General features: G+C 55.4%; 1 protein-coding gene across 1 annotated transcript; it reads right to left on the bottom strand.

Moving 5' to 3' along the window:
* Positions 1-1,817: 1,817 nt before the first annotated feature.
* On the bottom strand, positions 1,818-18,602 carry ERBB3 (erb-b2 receptor tyrosine kinase 3; the record flags this gene model as incomplete). Its single annotated transcript, XM_084255051.1, has 28 exons — positions 1,818-2,341; positions 2,814-3,108; positions 3,314-3,385; positions 3,525-3,716; positions 3,810-3,907; positions 4,002-4,148; positions 4,308-4,383; positions 4,554-4,709; positions 4,863-5,048; positions 5,217-5,315; positions 5,431-5,550; positions 6,737-6,878; positions 7,483-7,536; positions 7,928-8,082; positions 8,300-8,390; positions 8,580-8,709; positions 8,906-9,111; positions 9,714-9,804; positions 9,979-10,052; positions 10,516-10,636; positions 10,719-10,832; positions 11,481-11,622; positions 11,725-11,843; positions 12,006-12,071; positions 12,701-12,826; positions 13,536-13,722; positions 14,672-14,823; positions 18,521-18,602. 28 exons carry the CDS (start codon positions 18,600-18,602, stop codon positions 1,818-1,820), a joined length of 4,017 nt encoding a protein of 1,338 aa, XP_084111177.1.
* Positions 18,603-18,946: the final 344 nt, after the last annotated feature.

Genomic DNA, 18,946 nt, shown 5'->3' with positions numbered 1-18,946 from the left:
GCGGGCTGAGGGCGGGGCCACGGCGGGGAAAATGGGTTAGGAGGCTGCGGGGCAAGGTGGAGCCGCGGCGCGCGGGGCGAGACCCAGCGAAGGGCGGGAGGCGGCCGCGCCCCAGCCGGGTCGTCGGGCCTGGCGGGACCGGCTCGGCCGGTCCGGGTGTGCTGGGAGGACCGGGACGGGCAGGGCCGAGCGCGTGTGGACGGAAACTGGGAGAGCCAGGAGCAGGGACTGACTGGGCTGCCGGGCTCCGGAGGGATTATCCGTGCTCAGCCTCCCCGCCGGGAGGGCGGCCGCACTGCAGAGGGCACTCGTGCTCAGCGGTGGACTCGGCTGCACCCACGGGAAGTATTTACTTAGGAGAATTGTACCGAGACGTCGGGCTTTCAGTATTCCGCCTCTTGAGGGAGCACATCGATAGGACTTTCTCTAACTTCCCCACACGTGCTGTCGTGTGATTGTTCCTCTTATTCTCAGCTGGTTGCCCCGTAGAGATTTGTAGGAAACCCTTTAAACGCAAAGAACGGTGCACCCAGCTTGTCTTAAAAGACTACCAGGAAAAGTAAGGCAGGAGAAAGCTGCTTGGGACCGAGGATTGTCAGAAAACAGCAGCATACTGTGAGCAGAGAAAGGGGGTGGGTGATGTCTCATTAAAACTTTTCATTTGACAGACAGGAAGCTAAAAGAATTGGCAATTTTATTCAGACACGTATAAAAACAAAACAAAAAAACAAGTGAAACAACAGATAACCCCGGTTTCCCATCTAAGGGAACAGAGGTCTGAAGTTGGGTCTTCTTTCCACCCCAACTGGAAGCTTCCCAACTACTAAATGAGAAAAGCTCCTAAAAGTGGCTCTTGGGACCTTTGTGAATCTGTCCCTTGGGTAAGAAGTGAAGATCCTTTACAGCATGTGTAGATCATGATTTACACAAAGATGTCCAATTATTTTTCCTTCTGACTAACCCCACCCTCCTACTCCTTCCTGAGATGAAAAGCTGGGTATAGGAAGAGGCTGTGGTTGTTGGATTTAGACTTGTTTCAGTGCAAAAACAAGAAAATGCCCCTTACAAGAACTTTTGGTTTTCCTTGCTAACTTACAGTAAGAGCACATATTAGAAGATAATGAATACTGGATCTGCCACTACATTTACTTAATCTCTTTAAGGCTCATTTTTCCTATATGTAAAAATGAGATGATACTCAGCTCAGAATTGCTTTTCAAACAGAATTGTTGTAAGGATTCAATGAGATGATAGTAGTAAAGTTCAGCATGATGCTTTTTGCACACAGTGTTTCATTAACGGTAATCACTATCTACTCCTAACCTCTTCATTCCCCAAAACTTTAAGCCAAAATTTCCTTCTAGGGGGTTAAGAGTCATAAGCCACAATTTTACTTTCCCTGCTGAGTTTCTCCCCTTTCCTCTTCCTTAGGAGTCTGATGAGAAACAAAGGCACATTTGAAAGGCTAGTCTCAACAAGCCAGAGCCTGAGAGAAAGGGAACGGGGAGTGGAGTAATCCTTCATATCTCCAGGGAGTTTGCCTGAGGAAACTGAGGAATGGGGTTGGGAAAGCACATAAAATAGGGGAAAACCTTCTCCTTTCCCAGGGTTGGGCAAGAGAAGAAAGTGCACAGCTGGCTACATACCACAAACATTTTGTGTCAAAGTGTTAAAAGCCTCCAAAGGTTGACTGGAATTGTCTAGGACTAGGGAAATGGAGCTGGGACCTGGAGAGAGAGGGGCTCGGGAGAAGAGGGGTACCCTCTAGAGGCACTAGCTGCCATTAAATGTTCCCTGAGTGCCTCAGGGAGCAGGGGTTATGTTCTTTGGGCGTTAGCCTTGGGGAAAAGCCTGCTATGCCAGTAATCGGGGTTATCGAAGGCAGAGTCAGTTGCTTCTAAACTACGTAGAGTTTTGAGGCGGGCATAATGGACATGGGGGGCATGGTGTCCAGGCCCCTGGAAAGCTCTCATCTCTTCATAGCCTTGCTCCGCTGCTGGGGAGGCCCCCATGGCTGCATAATCTCCCCCAGCACTGCCTCCACCACGCCGCCGGTTCATGTATTCATAGTCCTCGTCTGGGGTTGTGCCGGCACTGGGCGTGATGGGCACGGGGTTGAGTGGGCAGCTCTGCGTGCTGCCCAGAGAAGCACTGAGGTCGGAGCCCACATCCATGTACTCATAACCCAGCTCCTCGAGGGAGCTCGGCCTCGGGTGCCGAGGTAGACTGTGCCTTCTCCGGTTCATGTATTCATACTCCTCATCTTCATCTTCTTCTTCAGTACCCAGGACAGAGCTGAGGCCCACCGAAGAAAGGGTGCCTTCCCGGGAGGAGGGAGTACCTGGGTGTTGAGAGGGTGGGTATATGAAGAAAGTCATGGTAATAGGCAGTGGGGAGGAGGGGACAGTTGGGAAAAAATGACTAGGGAGGGCCTCCCCGGTGGCGCAAGGGGTTAAGACACAACCTATGAAGCTGTCCGAAGCCTCCGCAGCACAAGTTCGATCCCCGGGCTGGCCAGGGAGCTACCCACATAGCGCAGCAGACCTCTCCTGACTCACCCGCTGCTCCCCTCAGCAATCTACTTCCGTCAATCTGCCTGTTCTGTTCCCCACTCTGTCTCTGGTGAATCCTCTCACCCTCCCCCCCCCACACCTCCGGCCTGTACCCAGTTCTTGTATGCATAAATAAATCAATCTTTGAAAAAAAAATGACTAGGGAGGGTTATAATGAGAGAATAAAGAAGGATTAAGAGGACCCTGGAAAAGGATTAGAGACACTTAGAAGGAGGGAAAGCCCCAGCAAGAGTCAGGCACCTTTGAGGTGTGCGTCTGGCATGACATAACCATTGACATCCTCCTCCTCCAAGCCTGGTGGGGACAGTGGGGTGACAGGAGTAAGCAGGCTGTGGCGCTGGGAGTGGTAGGCGCTGTCTCCGCGCGGCCGCGGGCTCCGGCTCCGACTTCTGCACATCGACACTTTCTCCTGCAGCTCAGCCTCTGAGCCGGTCACGTGGCCCTCAGATGACTCTGATGCCAGGCGGCCCCGTGGCACTGGGTGCAGAGAGGCTGGACGCGGGCACCGTTCACTCCCCCCACAAACTGCCGGCTCCTAAGGAGGAAAATACATAGAGATTAACACACAGGAGAGAACAGATACTTACTAGGGAGAGACTGGTTATTCCTCAATGCCTTCTTTTTTTATAGGACATTGATTAAGCCTCGAGGGTTCCTGAAGTCTCCCACACTACCCCCTATTGGCCCAAGACACCCTGCCACCCACCCTCTCAGCAGCTTCTTAGAAAGATGAGCCTTACCTGGCAAGCCTCCCCAAGATTACCCTGGTTCATAGGCATGTATCCGGAAGATGGACTTAGAAGGTTCTGGTTCTAGAATGAAAAAAAAAAAAGGAAGTTTAGATTAAGGGAGAAATCTACTCTCCACGGGCATCATACTTAATTTAGATATCCATGGGGTTTAAGAGGGCTCAGACACGCAGAGGACAAGGGTGCCAGGACAGTGCCTTACCCCACGTGGCCGGGTAAGTGTTCCAACCGGCAGGCTGAGCGCAGAGCCCAGTGCTGCTAGGTTGTCTTCCTCCGCCTCCAGGTCCAGGTCCAGATCCAGGTCCAACTCTGGCTCCAGCTCTACCTCCTCCAGTTCCTTGTCTGTCAGAGCAGGGGCCTCCGCCCCAGGGGGAATGCCAGACCCACTCTCTCTCTGCAGGGGCAGATGATTATTAAGGTAGAGATCCTGGTTCCAGCCAAGCCCCCTTTTCTCCAATCTCACTCACACCCCTTAGTCCCTACTCACCTTTATGACCAGGTACCGTGGTGGATCTCGGGCCATCCTGGTGAACTCATTGGCTAATTCTTTAAAGGTGGGGCGGATGTTCTCATCGATCATCCAACCTGGAGGGAAGGTGTCGGCAGTAAAGCCATAAGCAGCGTGAAAAGCAGAGAGGGAAGTTAGTTACAAAATGGTTGGGATTGGTAGGTGACTCACACTTGACCATGACCATGTAGACATCGATGGTACAGATCTGGGGCTGTGACAACCTCTCCCCCTTCTCCAGTAGGTCTGGGACTTCAGCCAATCGCAGTCCTGCATACGGCTCTGCCCCAAAGGTCATCAGCTCCCAAACCGTGACACCTGGCATGGGAAGACATGTCCAGTTGATGGTAAAATAGTAGATAAGGTGGAACTTGATCTGACACAAGGATCTGAAGGGCTTGGAGATCCTAAAGGGTCTCAAAAGCTAACTACAGACTCTGGGACAGTGCTGCACGGGGGGCATCCGGATGGACTGACCGTAGCTCCAGACGTCACTCTGATGTGTGTATTTCCCAAAATGGATACTCTCAAGGGCCATCCACTTAATTGGAGTCTGCAGAGTAAAGACAGAGGTTGGTTTCCACAAATTTCTTAGCACTTCTAAACACCAAGTGCTCCATCCTCCTTTTATGCAGCACCAACTTGTCTCTGAAAGAGCCCACGGACCCCTGCCTCTGCCGTGCCTGGCCCCCACCTCCTACCGCAGCCCTTATGTCACCTTACCTTGGCCTCACTGTGTAGCAGCTGCTTATCATCAGGGGGCAGCAGGTCAGCCACCCCAAAATCTGCCACCTGAACCTGACTCGGTGACTTGAGTAGCACATTTCGGGCAGCCAGGTTCCTGTGCACCATACCGTGCTCCTCCAGATAGTACATACCCTAAAAAGGAAGACATATTCTCAGTGTTCTCAGTGTTGGGGGAAGGCAGAATCACCCCTAACCCCAAAGACACCTCAGAACTTCAAGGTCCCTGCTGACTCCCAGCAGCCCCCAGCCAGGCAGTCCCATCAGAGCACTCCAGGCTCCTCTCACCTTGGCGATCTGCACTCCCCAGTTGAGCAGCAGCTGTGGCCCCAGCGCCGCTTGATGTTGCCTCACGTGATCCAGCAGGGAACCCAGTGGCAAGTACTGAGTGACGAGCTGCAGAGAGGACCCCGGGCACAGCCCCAACAGCCGGACAATGTGGGCATGGTCTAGGCTGCCAATGGCCAGCATATGCTAGAATACACAAAGGGTCAAACAGGTTCACATACACTCAGACCAGGGGTCCCCCAACAATTACATACATCAACACATGGCTAACAGTATCTGTTAACTACGCTTCTACAGGATTATTCTGGTCTCAGCCGCTCTCCTATGGCACACGCAGTCCCCTCCTTCACTTACATCTGTCACAGATTGAAAACTCTGCCGTCCGCTCTTGTCCTCGATGACTTTAATGCAGACTGGAATTTTGATTGATTCCCCCTCAGGGATCCACACTCCCTGAAAAGTTATGGGCAGGAAGAAGTCCAAGGTTGAGGGTAGTCCTTTCCCTAATCGTTCTTCCCTTTGCCCTGGGTCCTGCCCCCGCCTGCCCAGATTCCCGTGGGCCACTTACTTTGTGCACAGTTCCAAAGACGCCCGAACCAAGAACCTTAAGCTTCCGCAGCTCTGTCTCTTTGAAGATTCTGGCCAAGACTTTGTTAGCTTTCTCGCTGGGGTCCAGAGGTTCTATGCTCTAAGAAGCAGGGGGAAAGAGAGACTCAGGAAAGTCCATGCCTACATCCCACTCCAACCCCTCCTCACAGGGGGATGCCAACAGCAGCAGAACCCAAAAAGGTAGGGGCAGGAAGAGAAACTGTCTTTAGTCTTTGAAAGCATTACAAGCACATTGCGAATTAACCCTAACTTTGAAGAACTCTTTTGTGCTCCAGAGATTGAGTATCAAGAGGTGTTCCCTTTGATGGGGGAGAGTTGGACATTTATACGATTCACTTTTCAAAGTGCTTTCATGTATATCATCTCCTTTCACCCTTACGGCCATCCTGTCAGGATGATTGTTAAGATTTCCTTTTATACATGCAGAAATTGAGATACGTGAAGGAAGGTAATTTTTAAGTTGTGGCAAATTAATGACAAAATCAGGAATAGGTGGCCTCCCTGGTGGCGCAAGGGGGTGAGCACCGCACCATGAAGCAATCCGCAGACTCTGCAGCACGAGTTCAATCCCCAGCCGGCCACGGAGATACCCACATGGCACGGCAGACCTCTCCTGTCTCGCCCGCTCCTCCCCAGCAGTGTGTTTCAGTCAGTCTGCCTGTTCTGTTCCCCACTCTGTCTCTGGTGAATCCTCTCACCCCCCACATCTCTGGCCTGTGCCCCAACTCTTGTATGCATAAATAAATAAATCTTTAAAAAAAAAACTTTAAAAAAAAATTTATAAAAAAAATCAGGACTAGAGGGCCTCCTCGGTGGCGCAGCAGTTGAGCGCTGGGTTGAGAAGCTGCCCGCGGCCTCAGCGGCGCCGGTTCGATCCCCGGCTGCTCCCCGGCCACCGGAGGAGGGTCCCACATGGCGTGCAGACCTCTCCTGCCGCCCGCTGCTCCCCTCAGCAGTGTACTTCGGTCCTTCTGCCTGCTCTGCTCCCCGCTCTGGCTCTGGTGAATTCTCTCACCCTCCCGCGCTTCTGACTGTACCCAGTGCTTGTATAAACAAAACAAACAAACAAACAAATAAATAAAACATGCCTCTATTAAAAAAAAAAAAAAATCAGGACTAGAATGTGTGCCTCCCATTTCTCAGGCCAGAGTTCTTCTAGTGTGCCATATTACCTCCTTGAAGAAAGGGATCAAGTCTCAGGGGAAGGAAGAGGCGCTGAAAGAGTGAGGATACAGGGTACTTTCAAGAAGAAGCAGGGCACTCACCTCACCCCTTTCCAGGTAGCGCCGCATAGCCCTTTTATTCTGAATCCGGCGACCACGCCAATAGAGAAAAGTGCCTCCCAGGATCAGGAAAATCACTGCCAAACCTCCTACCACTGTTAAAGCCATCGCTAGATGGGTTTTGCTGTGGGACAGGGAATCCAGCATTATCTTGGGCTCATACCTCCCTTACAAATGTCATTTACACCAGTACCGAAAGTATGTTGCAGGTCTGGGGCAAGAAGAGAGCATTCACATAACCCGTAACCTTGACACTGGAGAAATTAACCTAAATCTGGATCCCTGTGGGCTACAAGTGAATTTTAAGAAAGGAAGGCCAGGGCCTCCCTGGTGGCACAAGGGGTTAAGCCTCAGCACTATGAAACTATCAGCAGCCACTGCAGCATGAGTTCAATCCCTGGCCAGGCTGATGACCCACAGGGCGCAGCAGACCTCTCCTGTCTCGCCTACTGCTCCCCTCAGCAGTGTATTTCAGCCGGTCTGCCTGTTCTGCTCCCCACTCTGTCTCTGGTGAATCCTCTCACCCCCACCCCCACCTCTGGCCTACACCCCAGTTCTTGTAGGCATGCATAAATAAATCTCGAAGGAAAAAAACAGGAAGGCCAAAGCCTGGACTCTTGTGTCACGAGGCCAGTGATAAGAGATTCAACTCCTGTCAGCAGGAAACCGCCCTCTCCCGTTTCTCCCCCAAATGTCCCCAGTTTTCTGATGTTCTACGCTTTTCCTACCTGATCAGCACAGGTGTTTGGCCTGAACAGTCTTGCAGTTCTGGTCCTTTACACCTAGGGAAGAAAGTCACGTTCTTAAGCGGGGGAGCTTGGGATACCCCCACAGGAGGCTCAGTTCCAAGGGCCTCAACATACAGCACTGTTTCAGGCCCGACTCTGCTAACCCATCCTGCAGCCCACAGCATATTCTAAGGCCAAGTGATCTCCATTTCTCGCTCACCAGCCTTTCATGAGCCCCTCTCGTGAATGAAACTTCCCTGATTTGAGATTATTCCAGGTTCCCAAAATTGTGGTTTAATTTTGTGCTGAATTGCCCCTTCTTCTACACAGCTGGGATGATTTTTAAATCACAGTTCCTTTTTTCTGCTGCCCTCGCCCTACCTCTCCCCCTAGTTCTATGCTTCTACTCGCCCCAAGCCCCTCTTCTTCACATGCCATCACTGACCCCTGGGTGCAGTTCTCATGACAGGGTCGACATTCATTCAGAGCATCTGGGTACTTGTAGATGGGGCCCTTGGCACCAAGGACTCCATTGGGGCAGCTGCTCACACAGTGGGGTCCATCCCGGAAGTGGGCACACTGGGCACAAGCATCAGAACCCTGGGTGGAAAAGAAGGTCAGGAAGAATTGGACCCCAACGTCAATTCCATAAATACTTCCAGAAAGACCCACCCAGCCATTCAGGATCCTCTGTCCACAAACCCTAGATGATCTGGCCTCCTTGTGCCAGCCTTGAGATTTGGCCATATCCTTCTTTAGATCCTCCAGTGTTGCCCCCACCCGCCCTTCCCTCGAGGTTCTGGGGCTACTACTGTACCGAGCCATTGCACGTGGCAGTGCCCTCCATGGGCTGGCATTCCGGGTGGCAGGAAAAGCATTCCGCTTCATGGGCAAACTCACGAGGGTCCCTGGAGTGGGCGGTAAAGGGAGGTCACTTCCAAGTCCTGAGCTTTATACCCTGATCCCCCACGCACAGGGCCTCATTCCCACCTCAGCACATGCAGGTAGTTCTCTAAAGGCTTTCAGTTGCCACCTGAACAGCTCCATCCCAGGGGCACACCCTCACCCCCTCTTGACTCTATCTCCCCTCACTGTACCCATTCAGAAAGTTGCAGTGGGTCACACAGACACCTCCTCGGCTGAAGTTTCGACAAGACAGGCACTGGCCAGGGCCAGGGCCCCAACATCCCCCAGAGCAGAGCGGGTCACACACTTTGCCCTCCGCCACTGGAAAGGAAGGGGTGGGTTAGGAAGGTGAAGTTTCCTAACAAGCCCTCTCCTGAACGCCTCATTATTGCTTTCAGCCTAACCTCCCTCCCAAGCCTCCATCTCCCATCCCGACTCCTACTTCCAGGGCAGAAGTTTCCTCACTGCCGCCTTCCTGACTCCCACTCGCCACCACCCAGCGGGCCCTGTCCCTTACTGCAGTCTTTGGGGGCCCGATTATCCTTGATCTCTAGTCTCTCCTCTGCAGGACCCCGAAGCAGCCTGGTCCAGTTTAGAGAATGGTGGTAGCAAAGCTGACGATTGGAACTTATGTAAATACGCCCAGCACTTATTTCTTTCAAAGATCGGAGGCCTAGAGATGTTACATTCAAGTTCTTCATGATCAGCAGTGAGAAGCCCCGGCTGAGAACAAGGAGACAGGATGAGACGACAAAGGGAAAGTTGACCGTGCAACACCCCAGCTCTTGTATGCATAAGTAAGTAAATCTTTAAGGGCCTCCCTGGTGGCACAAGGGGTTAAGCACAGCACTATGAAGCTGTCTGCAGCCTCTGCAGCCCGAGTTCCATCCCCGGCTGGCCAGGGAGCTACCCACATGGCAAAGCAGACCTCTCCTGTCTCCCCGCTGCTCCCCTCAGCAGTGGATTTCAGTCAATCTGCCTGTTCTGCTCCCCGCTCTGTCTCTGGTGACTCCTCTCACCACCACTCCTCCCCGCCGCACCTCTGCCCAGTACCCCAGTTCTTGCATAAATAAGCCAATCTCTGAAAATAAATAAATAAATAAATCTTTTAAAAAAAGAAAAGAAAATTGACTGTGCAGTGGGTTCATTCAACAGATTTGCTCTGGGGTAGTCAGACCAACCAAGAGGGACTCCCTCCTCCTTTTCCCCATCAAACTCAGACCCTTGAGGCCTGCTAGATGGAAGAATGCCTTGTATTTCACTCAAGGATGCCTAAGAAACAGGGCCATTGGCCTGGAGAGGTTACCACCTCCGCCCTTACTTACTTGTACAGGCTTCTGCCCCCAATGGTTGTCAGGTTGGAAAAGACACTGAAGTTGTGCATGTGGGGAGGCCAGGACTGGATGTTCAGGTAACCTGAGGGGTTGGAAGGAGGCACATGAACAGGGAGTCTTCTCCCCTTCCTCTTTCTCTGGTTCTCTTGCTCCCTTCCCCATCACTTGATATGTGATTTTACACGTAGTCATACTGCAACTTGTGCCAATGGTTCATCTGTTCCTCTCAAAAGAGGCAGCTTCTCCTCCTACTCACCTGTGATCTCCCGAACTGTCCGGAAGATATTGAGCTTCTCAGGGTCCAAGGCAGGGATCTTGTGCCAGGGATCTCTAAGAGAATAGCAAAAACCAGTCAAAAGGGTAAAGGTAGGGGCCTCCCTGGTGGTGCAAGGGGTTAAGTCTCAGCACTATGACGCTATCCACAGCTACTACAGCAGGGGTTAGAGCCCTGGCCAGGGAGCTATCCGCTGGCACAGCAGACCTCTCCTGACTCGCCCGCTGCTCCCCTCAGCAGTATATTTCAGTGGATCTGCCTGTTCTGCTCCCCACTCTGTCTCTGGTGAATCCTCTCATCCTCCCGTGTCTCTGGCCTACAGCCAGCCCTTATGTGCATAAATAAATAAATAAATAAATAATAAATCTTAAAAAAAAGCACTTTCAGGTCCTTTGCAGCCTCTAAAATGTTAACATTTAGATTCCTAATCAGCTCCACATGGGAAACGTTGAGCAATGCAGTGACCAGCGAGGGCGAGGGGACAGAAGGAGTCGGGGATCAAGGAAGGAAATCTCTAACCCATTGAGGCCAGTGATAAGAAAGTCCAGGTTGCCCAGGATCTTGGTGCAGTTCACAAATCCATCAATGTTGCTGGAGTCCACAGTCTGCAAGCGGCTGCCCGCACCTGTCCCCTCACAGGCTACAAACACAAAAGAGGTTCAGAGAGGGAGCTAAGAAGCCTTGGGATGTGTCTTCACCAACTCCTTGCATCTCTTACTCACCTTTGGGGCAAAGCCCCCCGCAAGGTTCACATATCTTGAGTCCATGTTTATCTACTTCCATCTTGTCAGGAGGACAGGCCCTGACACAAGATGTCTGATCCACCACAAAGTTATCTAGGAGAAAGGAGAGCACCACTGGCGGTGAGGGAAACTGCCAGCTTCCCACTGAGCCACTCGGCCGGCCTCTGGCTCCCTCCTTTTCTGAACTGGATTTGCCCTAACCTACCATCTAAAGATTTCTTGAGTGCTGGGCCTCCCTGGTGGCACATGGGGTTAAGTCTCAGCCTGTGCTATCCGCAGCCACTGCAGCACAAGTTTAGTCCCGGCCAGAGGGCTACCCACATGGCGCAGCAGACCTCTCCTGCCTCCCCGCCGCTCCCCTCAGCAGTGGATTTCAGTAGCTCCCTACTCCGTCTCTGGTGAATCCTCTCACCCCCCATATCTCTGGCCTGTACCCCAGCTCTTGTATGCATAAATATTTAAAAAATAAATAAATAAAAATAAAGACTTCTTAAGTACTGCCCTACAGAATAGAAAGTCCCTTGCTCTCTGCTGCTGTAAAGAGCAGAACTAGGAACAGTCGCTGAAAGTTACGGAAGTAGGTGGAGGGAAGGACAATGGGGCTCTCTCTGGCCATGGTTGGATGATCACAACCACTGCCCTGTATATCCCCCATTTACCACCCAACTTGATCCCTCTGCTTCCTAAAAATGTCTATAATCCTGGTTCCATGGCCACAGTTACTTCCCACTGGACACTTACGAGGACAACTGGCTACACAAACTCCTCCATATTGATACTTGGTGTGCGGATTGGGCTCCAGCTGGAAGGTCAGCTTGTTGTAGACAAGAGGCTGTGGACACTGGCGCACACAAGCTCCGCTGTCATTGAAAAGGCGACAGGCCTAGGGACACAGATCCACAAAACTCACGTTATGTGTGCCCCTACTTCTTCCCCAAAGCCAACACCCCCATCTCAGAGCCCAGAAAATAGTAAGAGTACGTACAAAGCAGTCCGTGTCCTGAGGGCCTGAGCAGCCCCCTGCACACTCATCATGACAACACTGGTTGGGGTTGGGCCCAAAGCAGTGACCATTACACTGAGGGGCACAGATGGTCTTGGTCACTATGGGAGGAGAGAAAGCAAGACCGTCAGGGCGTCTACTGCTGTATTCTGAGGCCCCCGCTCACCCCTCCCTCTCCCCACACACCCCACCCCGTGTCGACAAGTGATAAGCAGGGACACGAAAGGGTATGAGTCTGAAGAACTTGGAAGCAAGGAACCCACATGTCTGGCAGTCTTCTGGTCCAGGACCCCAGCATCGCCCCTTGCAGGCCTCATGACAGGGGGAACCTGTGGGAATGGGTGGGGGAGAGGAAAGCAACATAAGGGGCCATCAGGGCCCAGAAAAACTTGCTCGAATCAACAGGCTATGATGTCAGCACACAGGCACCCCAGTCCCCGGAAGGGAAGAGCCAGGCAGTGTCCCTCCTAGCCCTGCAGAACAGGGCTGGGCTCAAGTGAACCTGTCAACAAGGGGTGGGGCCCCGCCCCCACACCACCCACAGGGCAGGGTGAAGGCCAGGCTCAGCTTCAGCCCCAGCCCAGGAACCTGGTTCCTCCTTAGCAAACTGAGTGACTGTGTGTGTGTGTGTGTGTGTGTGTGTGTGTGAGTGGACAGGGGCAGCAGCTTACAGGTGGGGTCAGTAGGTCCCCAGGAAAAGAGCATGTTACAGTGGAGACAGAAATGGATGTGGCGACTAAACATCTGAGAACAGAGATCTTTTGCCCCCTTTCCGGACACAGTCCTGTGATTTAGATCTGGGGAGGCTTATCTGCTCCCTCCTGCCAGGCGCCTAGGGTCGAGGGTACGAGGTGTCTGTTCGGTGGAGCGGGTGGCTCCGCTGAGGGATAGAAGGACAGCGGGAAAGGAATCAGCCTGGCTTGCCGGGTCGGGGAATGTCTTGGGTGCAGCCACTCACAGATCTTGCCATTGTCTTTCACCACTATTTCCGCATCTCGGTCTCTCACGATGTCCCTCCAGTCGATTGTATCCATGTGGCAAAGCTTATCGTTCTTCTCAATGTAAACACCCCCTGACAGAATCTCTGTGGCAGGGAAGAGAAGTGACGGGGCTAAGGGCTACCGCAGGCCTCCTCTGCCCGACCTGCCCGCCAGTCCAGAAGGACACCTGAGACTCAGGTGCCTGGGGAAGGGGCAGACAAATAATCCAGTTAAATTCAAACTGCAGAGAAGCCTTGCCTAGTAAGACAGAGGAGGAGCCAGGAGGAAAGAAATTCCTGCCTCCTCTGACACCTGTCCGGATCCGGTTTAGCCAGTGGGGGAGGGGACGGGGAAGGAGAGGCTGCTCCTGACTCAACACCCCCTACCCCAGCACTACCTGTGTGTTTTCAAACCAACTGGGTTTGGGGGATGGGGGTTAGTAAACAGCGCCCGGGTGGCTGGGTGGTATTTATCCCCCACTTCCTTCGGTTCCTGGGGGCCTGGGGGGTAGGGAGGTAGGATTCCCATGAGAAGAGAAAGAGGGACATCCAGGAAAACCACACTTTGACATTTAAGGCACAGGGAACAGCTCCAGTTCTGGCCCCATCAAACAAAAGACCCTCCCCGCTGGGGCAGAGACCCCAAGCCTCCTACTGGGGCCCTCTCGTTTGAGGAGTCATGGCCTCCAGACCACAGCGGTCAAGGCGGTGGGCACCTTGAAGGGGCACTTAGAGCAGTCTGGGTCCCTGTCGAGGAGGTGCCTGCCAGGAGGCTGGCTGAAGGGCAAGACCCCAGGAAGCATCGGGAACTGACCGGTGAGCTGGGTAAAGCGAAGCTGGCGCAGCGCGTGGCTGGAGTTGGTGTTATAGTTCAGCATGACAAAGATGGCGAACTTCCCATCGTAGACCTGGGTCCCGCGCACCACTCGAAGGTTGGGCAGCGGCAGGGTAGAGAACTCATTCATGGCCACGAGGACGTAGCCTGTCACCTCTCGGATCCACTGGGATGGGACAGAGTGTGTCAGGGAGGGGGCGAGAGGCGACGGCCTCAGCCCCCCTCCCTCCCTAAAGCATCGCAGAATCCCCGGCTCCAACTCTTATTTTTGAGGTGGGGGGAGGCAGCAGGGTCACGTGGCTGCGTCCCTGCTGCCGTGAAGACAGCAGCAGAAATGATGGAGGCGTCCTAGTCTCCGACCCTTTCCTCCTCAGAGCTCCTGGTGTCAGTGTTAGGGGGAAAGGCTGTCCTAAAGCTGATTCCACACAGGCTTTGTGGACTCCACCCCCACCCCAGGCCAAAGCCAAAGACACTGGGAACTACAAACCCCATCACCACCCAAGGGAAGGTGGCTGGGACCTGAGGGTGGGGTTCAGCAGCCAGGTGGGTATAAAGCCAGACACGTGGGCTTTGGAGGGGTCCCCCATGATGACTCTCCGCCAGCTCGCAGCGTCCGGCCAGCTGAGAGTGCCTTTGGGTTTCCAGGTCGGCGGATCGGATAGGACGCATGAAAGACTTTATTTCCCTATTTTCTCCCTGAGTTGTACATTTTCCTTCTTTCCTTTTCTCTTGTCAATAAACCTTTTATGAACCTTTTGTGTGTCCTGCAGTGGAGTATTCATAAGTCCCTTGTAAGCGCGCGGGTGAGGACCCACAGCCAGGAACCCGTTCAAAGTCGGGGTTGCTCTGTAACAGCTGGAGGACTCTTGCTTCTTTAGGTTGTCTCCCCAGGTGACTCTCTGCTTTAGTCCCTGGTGCTCCCGGCCTGCCCTTCCCGCTTCCCGGGCCAGGCCCTGAGTCTCCCAGGCTATGACTTGGCTGCAGGCCCCCAGAACACACAGGTCTGGACCTTGGGAAGGCTGAACTCCAGCTGGGGGTAGCCCTGAGGAGGGGGAGGCAGCTGCCCTGGGGACTAAGAGCAGAGCAGGCCCACGAAGGGGGTCGGGCATGCAAACCTGCAGGAAGGAGAGGTCGGCGTTGTGTCCCGTGAGCACAATCTCCAGGTTCCCCATCACCACCTCACACCTATCGTAGAGCTTCTGCAGCGTCAGGTATTGATTCTCCGCATCGCCAGTCACGCTCAGCCCGTTCAGAGTCCCGGGACACACTGGCAAAAGCGGAGGTAACCATGGCTGAGGGCGCCACATGCGTTTCCAGCCCCCTGCCTGCCTCCCCCGAGACCCCTCCGTTGCCTCTCAGCCACATGCAACGGGGTCAGAAGATGGTTGCTTCCACCCTCAGCCCTGGGGGTCTGCATGATGGTCTGTGTTGGACTGAGAACCTGCACCTCCACTCTCCTCAGAGTCCCATCCCCCTGGACAAGAAGGTGAAAAGGTTTCCCTTTTCCACCAAGGCCTCTTTCAGACGCTGTTTTGGGTACTAAGGGGTTAATCAACAAGGCGGTGGAGTTTTTTCCTCTCCCTAGAAAGAACTTAGAAAAGGACCACAACTGGGTTACCCTCCACTCCCCTCCCCCCTACAACTAGGGCATTTACTCCTCTCCCCCCCACCCTGCCTCTCTCTAGGTCCTGGAATAAATATCTCTTTGGGGCTAACACACAGCCCCTATTGTGTCTCCTGAGGGTGGGATGGGGGCAGAGGGTGGGGGCAGTGCCTGGGGCCACAGGCGGGCCCACAATGAGGCAATTCTGTCTAGGAGGAGGGGGCTGCCCCACCCTATCCCCAGACACCCAGTCCTCAGCAGCACCCCCTCCAACCTCAAACCTTGGGCTCAGACAAGTGACCTCACTAGAGGGGGGAGCTCTGGCTGGAGGGGGGGTGTTTCAATGTGAGCTTTGTCTTTAAAACTGGAAGATAAGGAGTTAGTTGCCTCCCCACTCCAGCTCTGGCGTCCCTTTTCTCTGCCCCTATTCCAGCTCACTCCATCCCCCTCAGCATCACACTTTCCAACCCTAAAGTATTTTTCAGCAAATACAGAGCAGCCTGGATGGAAACAGCAGCGGACTCTCTGCATTCTAAGTCTTCCATCCAGTGTCATTGTCAGAAGAGATTCAGGGCCTCCCTGGTGGCGCAAGGGGTTAAGACACAACCCATGAAGCTCTCCGCAGCCACTGCAGCACGAGTTCGATCCCCAGCCAGGGAGCTACCCACAGGGCATGGCCTCCCTCAGCAGTGGATTTCAATACATCTGCCTGTTCTGTTCCCCATTCTGTCTCTGGTGAATCCTCTCACCCCCCAAACCTCTGGCCTGTACCCCAGTTCTTGTATGCATAAATAAATCTTTAAAAAAAAAAAAAGAGCTTCATTAACAAGGCTTCCCCATGGCAATCCTCACTTGCATCAGGAAGAGCCTAGTAGACCCAAGGTGCTAGAGGTATGTCAGTCTTGGGGGTTCACTTGACCTAGTGAGTATGGCAGACGTGGGACCATGGGAAAGCCTGAATCCTGAAGCCTGTCCTCTGGCTCAGTGAAGAGCTGAGAGGGGGATGGGGGTTAGTAAACAGCACCTGTTCCAAACACCACCCTTCCCCGGGGCAGTGGCAGCCTAGTGGGAGGCAACAGTGGGAATGGGAGGGAGAGGGTGAGGGTAAGACTCCAACTTCTCATCCTCCTTATACCCCTGTCTGACCACTTGGCCTGTAAGGGCTCCCAATCCCTATCCCGCCCCACAAAAGCAAGCAGGTGGGTCAGACCCAGCAGAAGGGTAGGCCCAGCAGGAGTTAACGGGCTGGAGCTCCCAGAGGAGGCTGGGAACTCCAGGGTCCTAGGGCTGAAAAGAAAGCGACTAGGACTAGGACGGTTAGTCATTTCTCGAACAGCCCCACCCTGTGCCCCTTCCTGGCAGGACACCCTCTCTTCCAAGTTGAGGTGCCAATCATTCTCCCCAGATAGAGGAACCGAGATTTCTGTACAAGGAAGTGGGGTGTGTGTGTGTGTGTGCGTGTGTGCACGCACGCACGTGTGCACATGCACATACTCCCAAGACACAGACACACACACACACACTGACGAACATGTACACTTCTGTGCTGGCCCAGAAATCTGTGTTAGTTCTGTCCCTGGGGTTCCCTGTTGGGAGTACTGGAAGTATTTCAGTGGCCACTTCCATCTGTCTGTCCGTAGGTGTCTGTGCAGACTTTGTGCTGGGAAGGCTACAGTGTTGGAGGGCCCAGCTCCGCCACCCTAAGGGTAAAGTCCGTACAATTCTTTTACACAAACAGGGAGCAAAGGCCTGGGCGGGAAGAGAATATGAATGCCTCTGAGGAAGAACCAGGCAGCCTGGGGCAGACGCAGGAGAAAGGGAATCCTAAAAATCCCTGCAGTACCCAGGGCCGGGACACAAGGACGGACAGTGTCATGCACAGACCCTCCTTTGGTAGAGCGCACTGGGGTGGGTCAGAGCAAGAATCTCCAGCCCCTCCTCAAGCAGAGGCCTCCTCTCCAAGATCCCCCACCCCCATCACAGCCAGGACAAAGGGGCTATAGAAGCGCTGAGACAGGGCCGGATGCCCAGAGGCTGCAGGACCCAGATAAAGGGTACAGAGACCCAACCAAGCCGGCCTCCTGTCTCCTTGGGGAGGGCGGCCAGGATCTGGGACGCCCGGGTTCCAGGTTGAGGATTCCAGGGGTCTGGCTGGGACAGTGTGACAGTCACTCTACTGGCCCCTCCCACTCCGGTCCCCAGACCCCCGCCCTTCCCCAGCTGGGAGTGTTCACTTCCCCAGATCCAGGGTCTAAATTTAGGCCCAGCAACTGTGGGGCAAGCACAGGTGTTTCTCCCACTCCCACCCTGGCCAAGGGGCCCTGGCTGTGCCAACCCCCAAGCAGAGGTCTGGGGGGAGGGGAGGAAGTCAACAAATTCCTCCAAGGCCAGCAAGGCCAGCACCCCTCAGGTGCCTGTGGTCCCCGGACACCCCCAAGGCTGGGCTCGGATGTCCTGGGAGCGGGAGAAAGAACAGAAGAGCAATCTGACCCTTGCGAGATGCCGACACACAGACTCAGACAAGCAGGGGAGGGGTGGGGAGGGCGGTGCTGGGCCCGGGACACACTCCCAGGGCAAGTCTGAGACGGTGGGCTGAGAAGGTGCCCTGCTGGCTACCTGTCAGGGGCGAGGAGAGAGAAGCACCTACTGGAGGCAAACCCTCCAGCTTGGGCCCAAGCCACGGCAGATGCTCAGCGAGCGGGAGCGGGCGCCGTCCAGGCGCTGCCACAGACCGGCTGGTCAAAGGGGGGACCCAGGCAGACGGATCCTGAGGAAAAGGTGTTTTGAGGCCGGCGCCCGGCCTCGCCCTGATGCCACCTGTACTTGGCCCTCCGGTTCACCGCAGTCGTGCCCGGGGCAGGCCACTCACGGAAGGGGAGGCGCCACCCCTGTTTTCCAACATCAGAAAACAACAACTCCCTCAACCCCGTCCACAGCTCCGCCCTGTCGGCAAAACAGCGAAACTGGAGGTTGCCGAAACCAGGGGGGAGGGGGCTGGGGCGCAAACCGAGCCTCCCCCTAGGGCCAGGGCCGCTCCCTCCAAGCCTCTCCTCACGCACCCCGAGCGGAGGTCCCGGCCCCTCGGGCACAGCTCCGGGGCGCGCGGGCCGCGTCCGCCCCTTCCAGTGCGCCCTCCGGGGAGACGCTCGGGGGTCGCCGCGCGCCGGGAGGTGACAGCGTCTGGGTGGCGGGGAGGGTCCGGGACGCGCCCCCCGCGCGGAAAACGGCGCCAACCCGCACAGCCGGGGCGGCCCCGGGGGTCCCCGTGGGCTCGGAGTCAGCACCCCCGCCCGGCCCTCCCGACGCCGCGCGCCCCGCTCGGGTCCCGGGCTCGGAGCCGCCGGCCGCCCGCGCCGCTTACCTGCCTGCGAGCTGCCCACCTCGGAGCCGCGGGCCAGGCCGAGCAGCAAGCCCAGCACCTGCAGCGCGCGGCCCGCCCTCATGGCGCCCGGCGGCGCGCAGGTGGTCGCCCCGGCGGGGCCGCCGCGCTGGGGCTCGCGGGGCCACCTGAGCCGCGGCGGGCGGAGGCGGCGGCCGCGAGCGGCGAAGTGCGCCCGAGCCGGAGCCGGAGCCGGAGTCCGGGGCGGGCCGGCCGGGGCGGGGTGAGCGGGCGCGAGCGCGGCGGGGCGCGCGGGGGAGGGGAGCCGGCCGCGCCCCCTCCGGCGCGGGTCCGGCCCCGAGCCCGCCCCCGGCCGCGCGCGGCCCACGGGCCCGCGGGACCCGCCCCGGGGGTCGGGCCGCGGGAGGGCGCGGCTCCGCGCGCCCCCAGACGCCCCCGAGGGGGAGC

This window comes from Talpa europaea (assembly GCF_964194135.1).
Source record: "Talpa europaea genome assembly, chromosome: 15".
In the NCBI taxonomy this organism is placed as follows: domain Eukaryota; kingdom Metazoa; phylum Chordata; class Mammalia; order Eulipotyphla; family Talpidae; genus Talpa; species Talpa europaea.
Note: the sequence above shows the minus strand (reverse complement) of the source record. Positions and strands in the feature narration are given on the sequence as shown.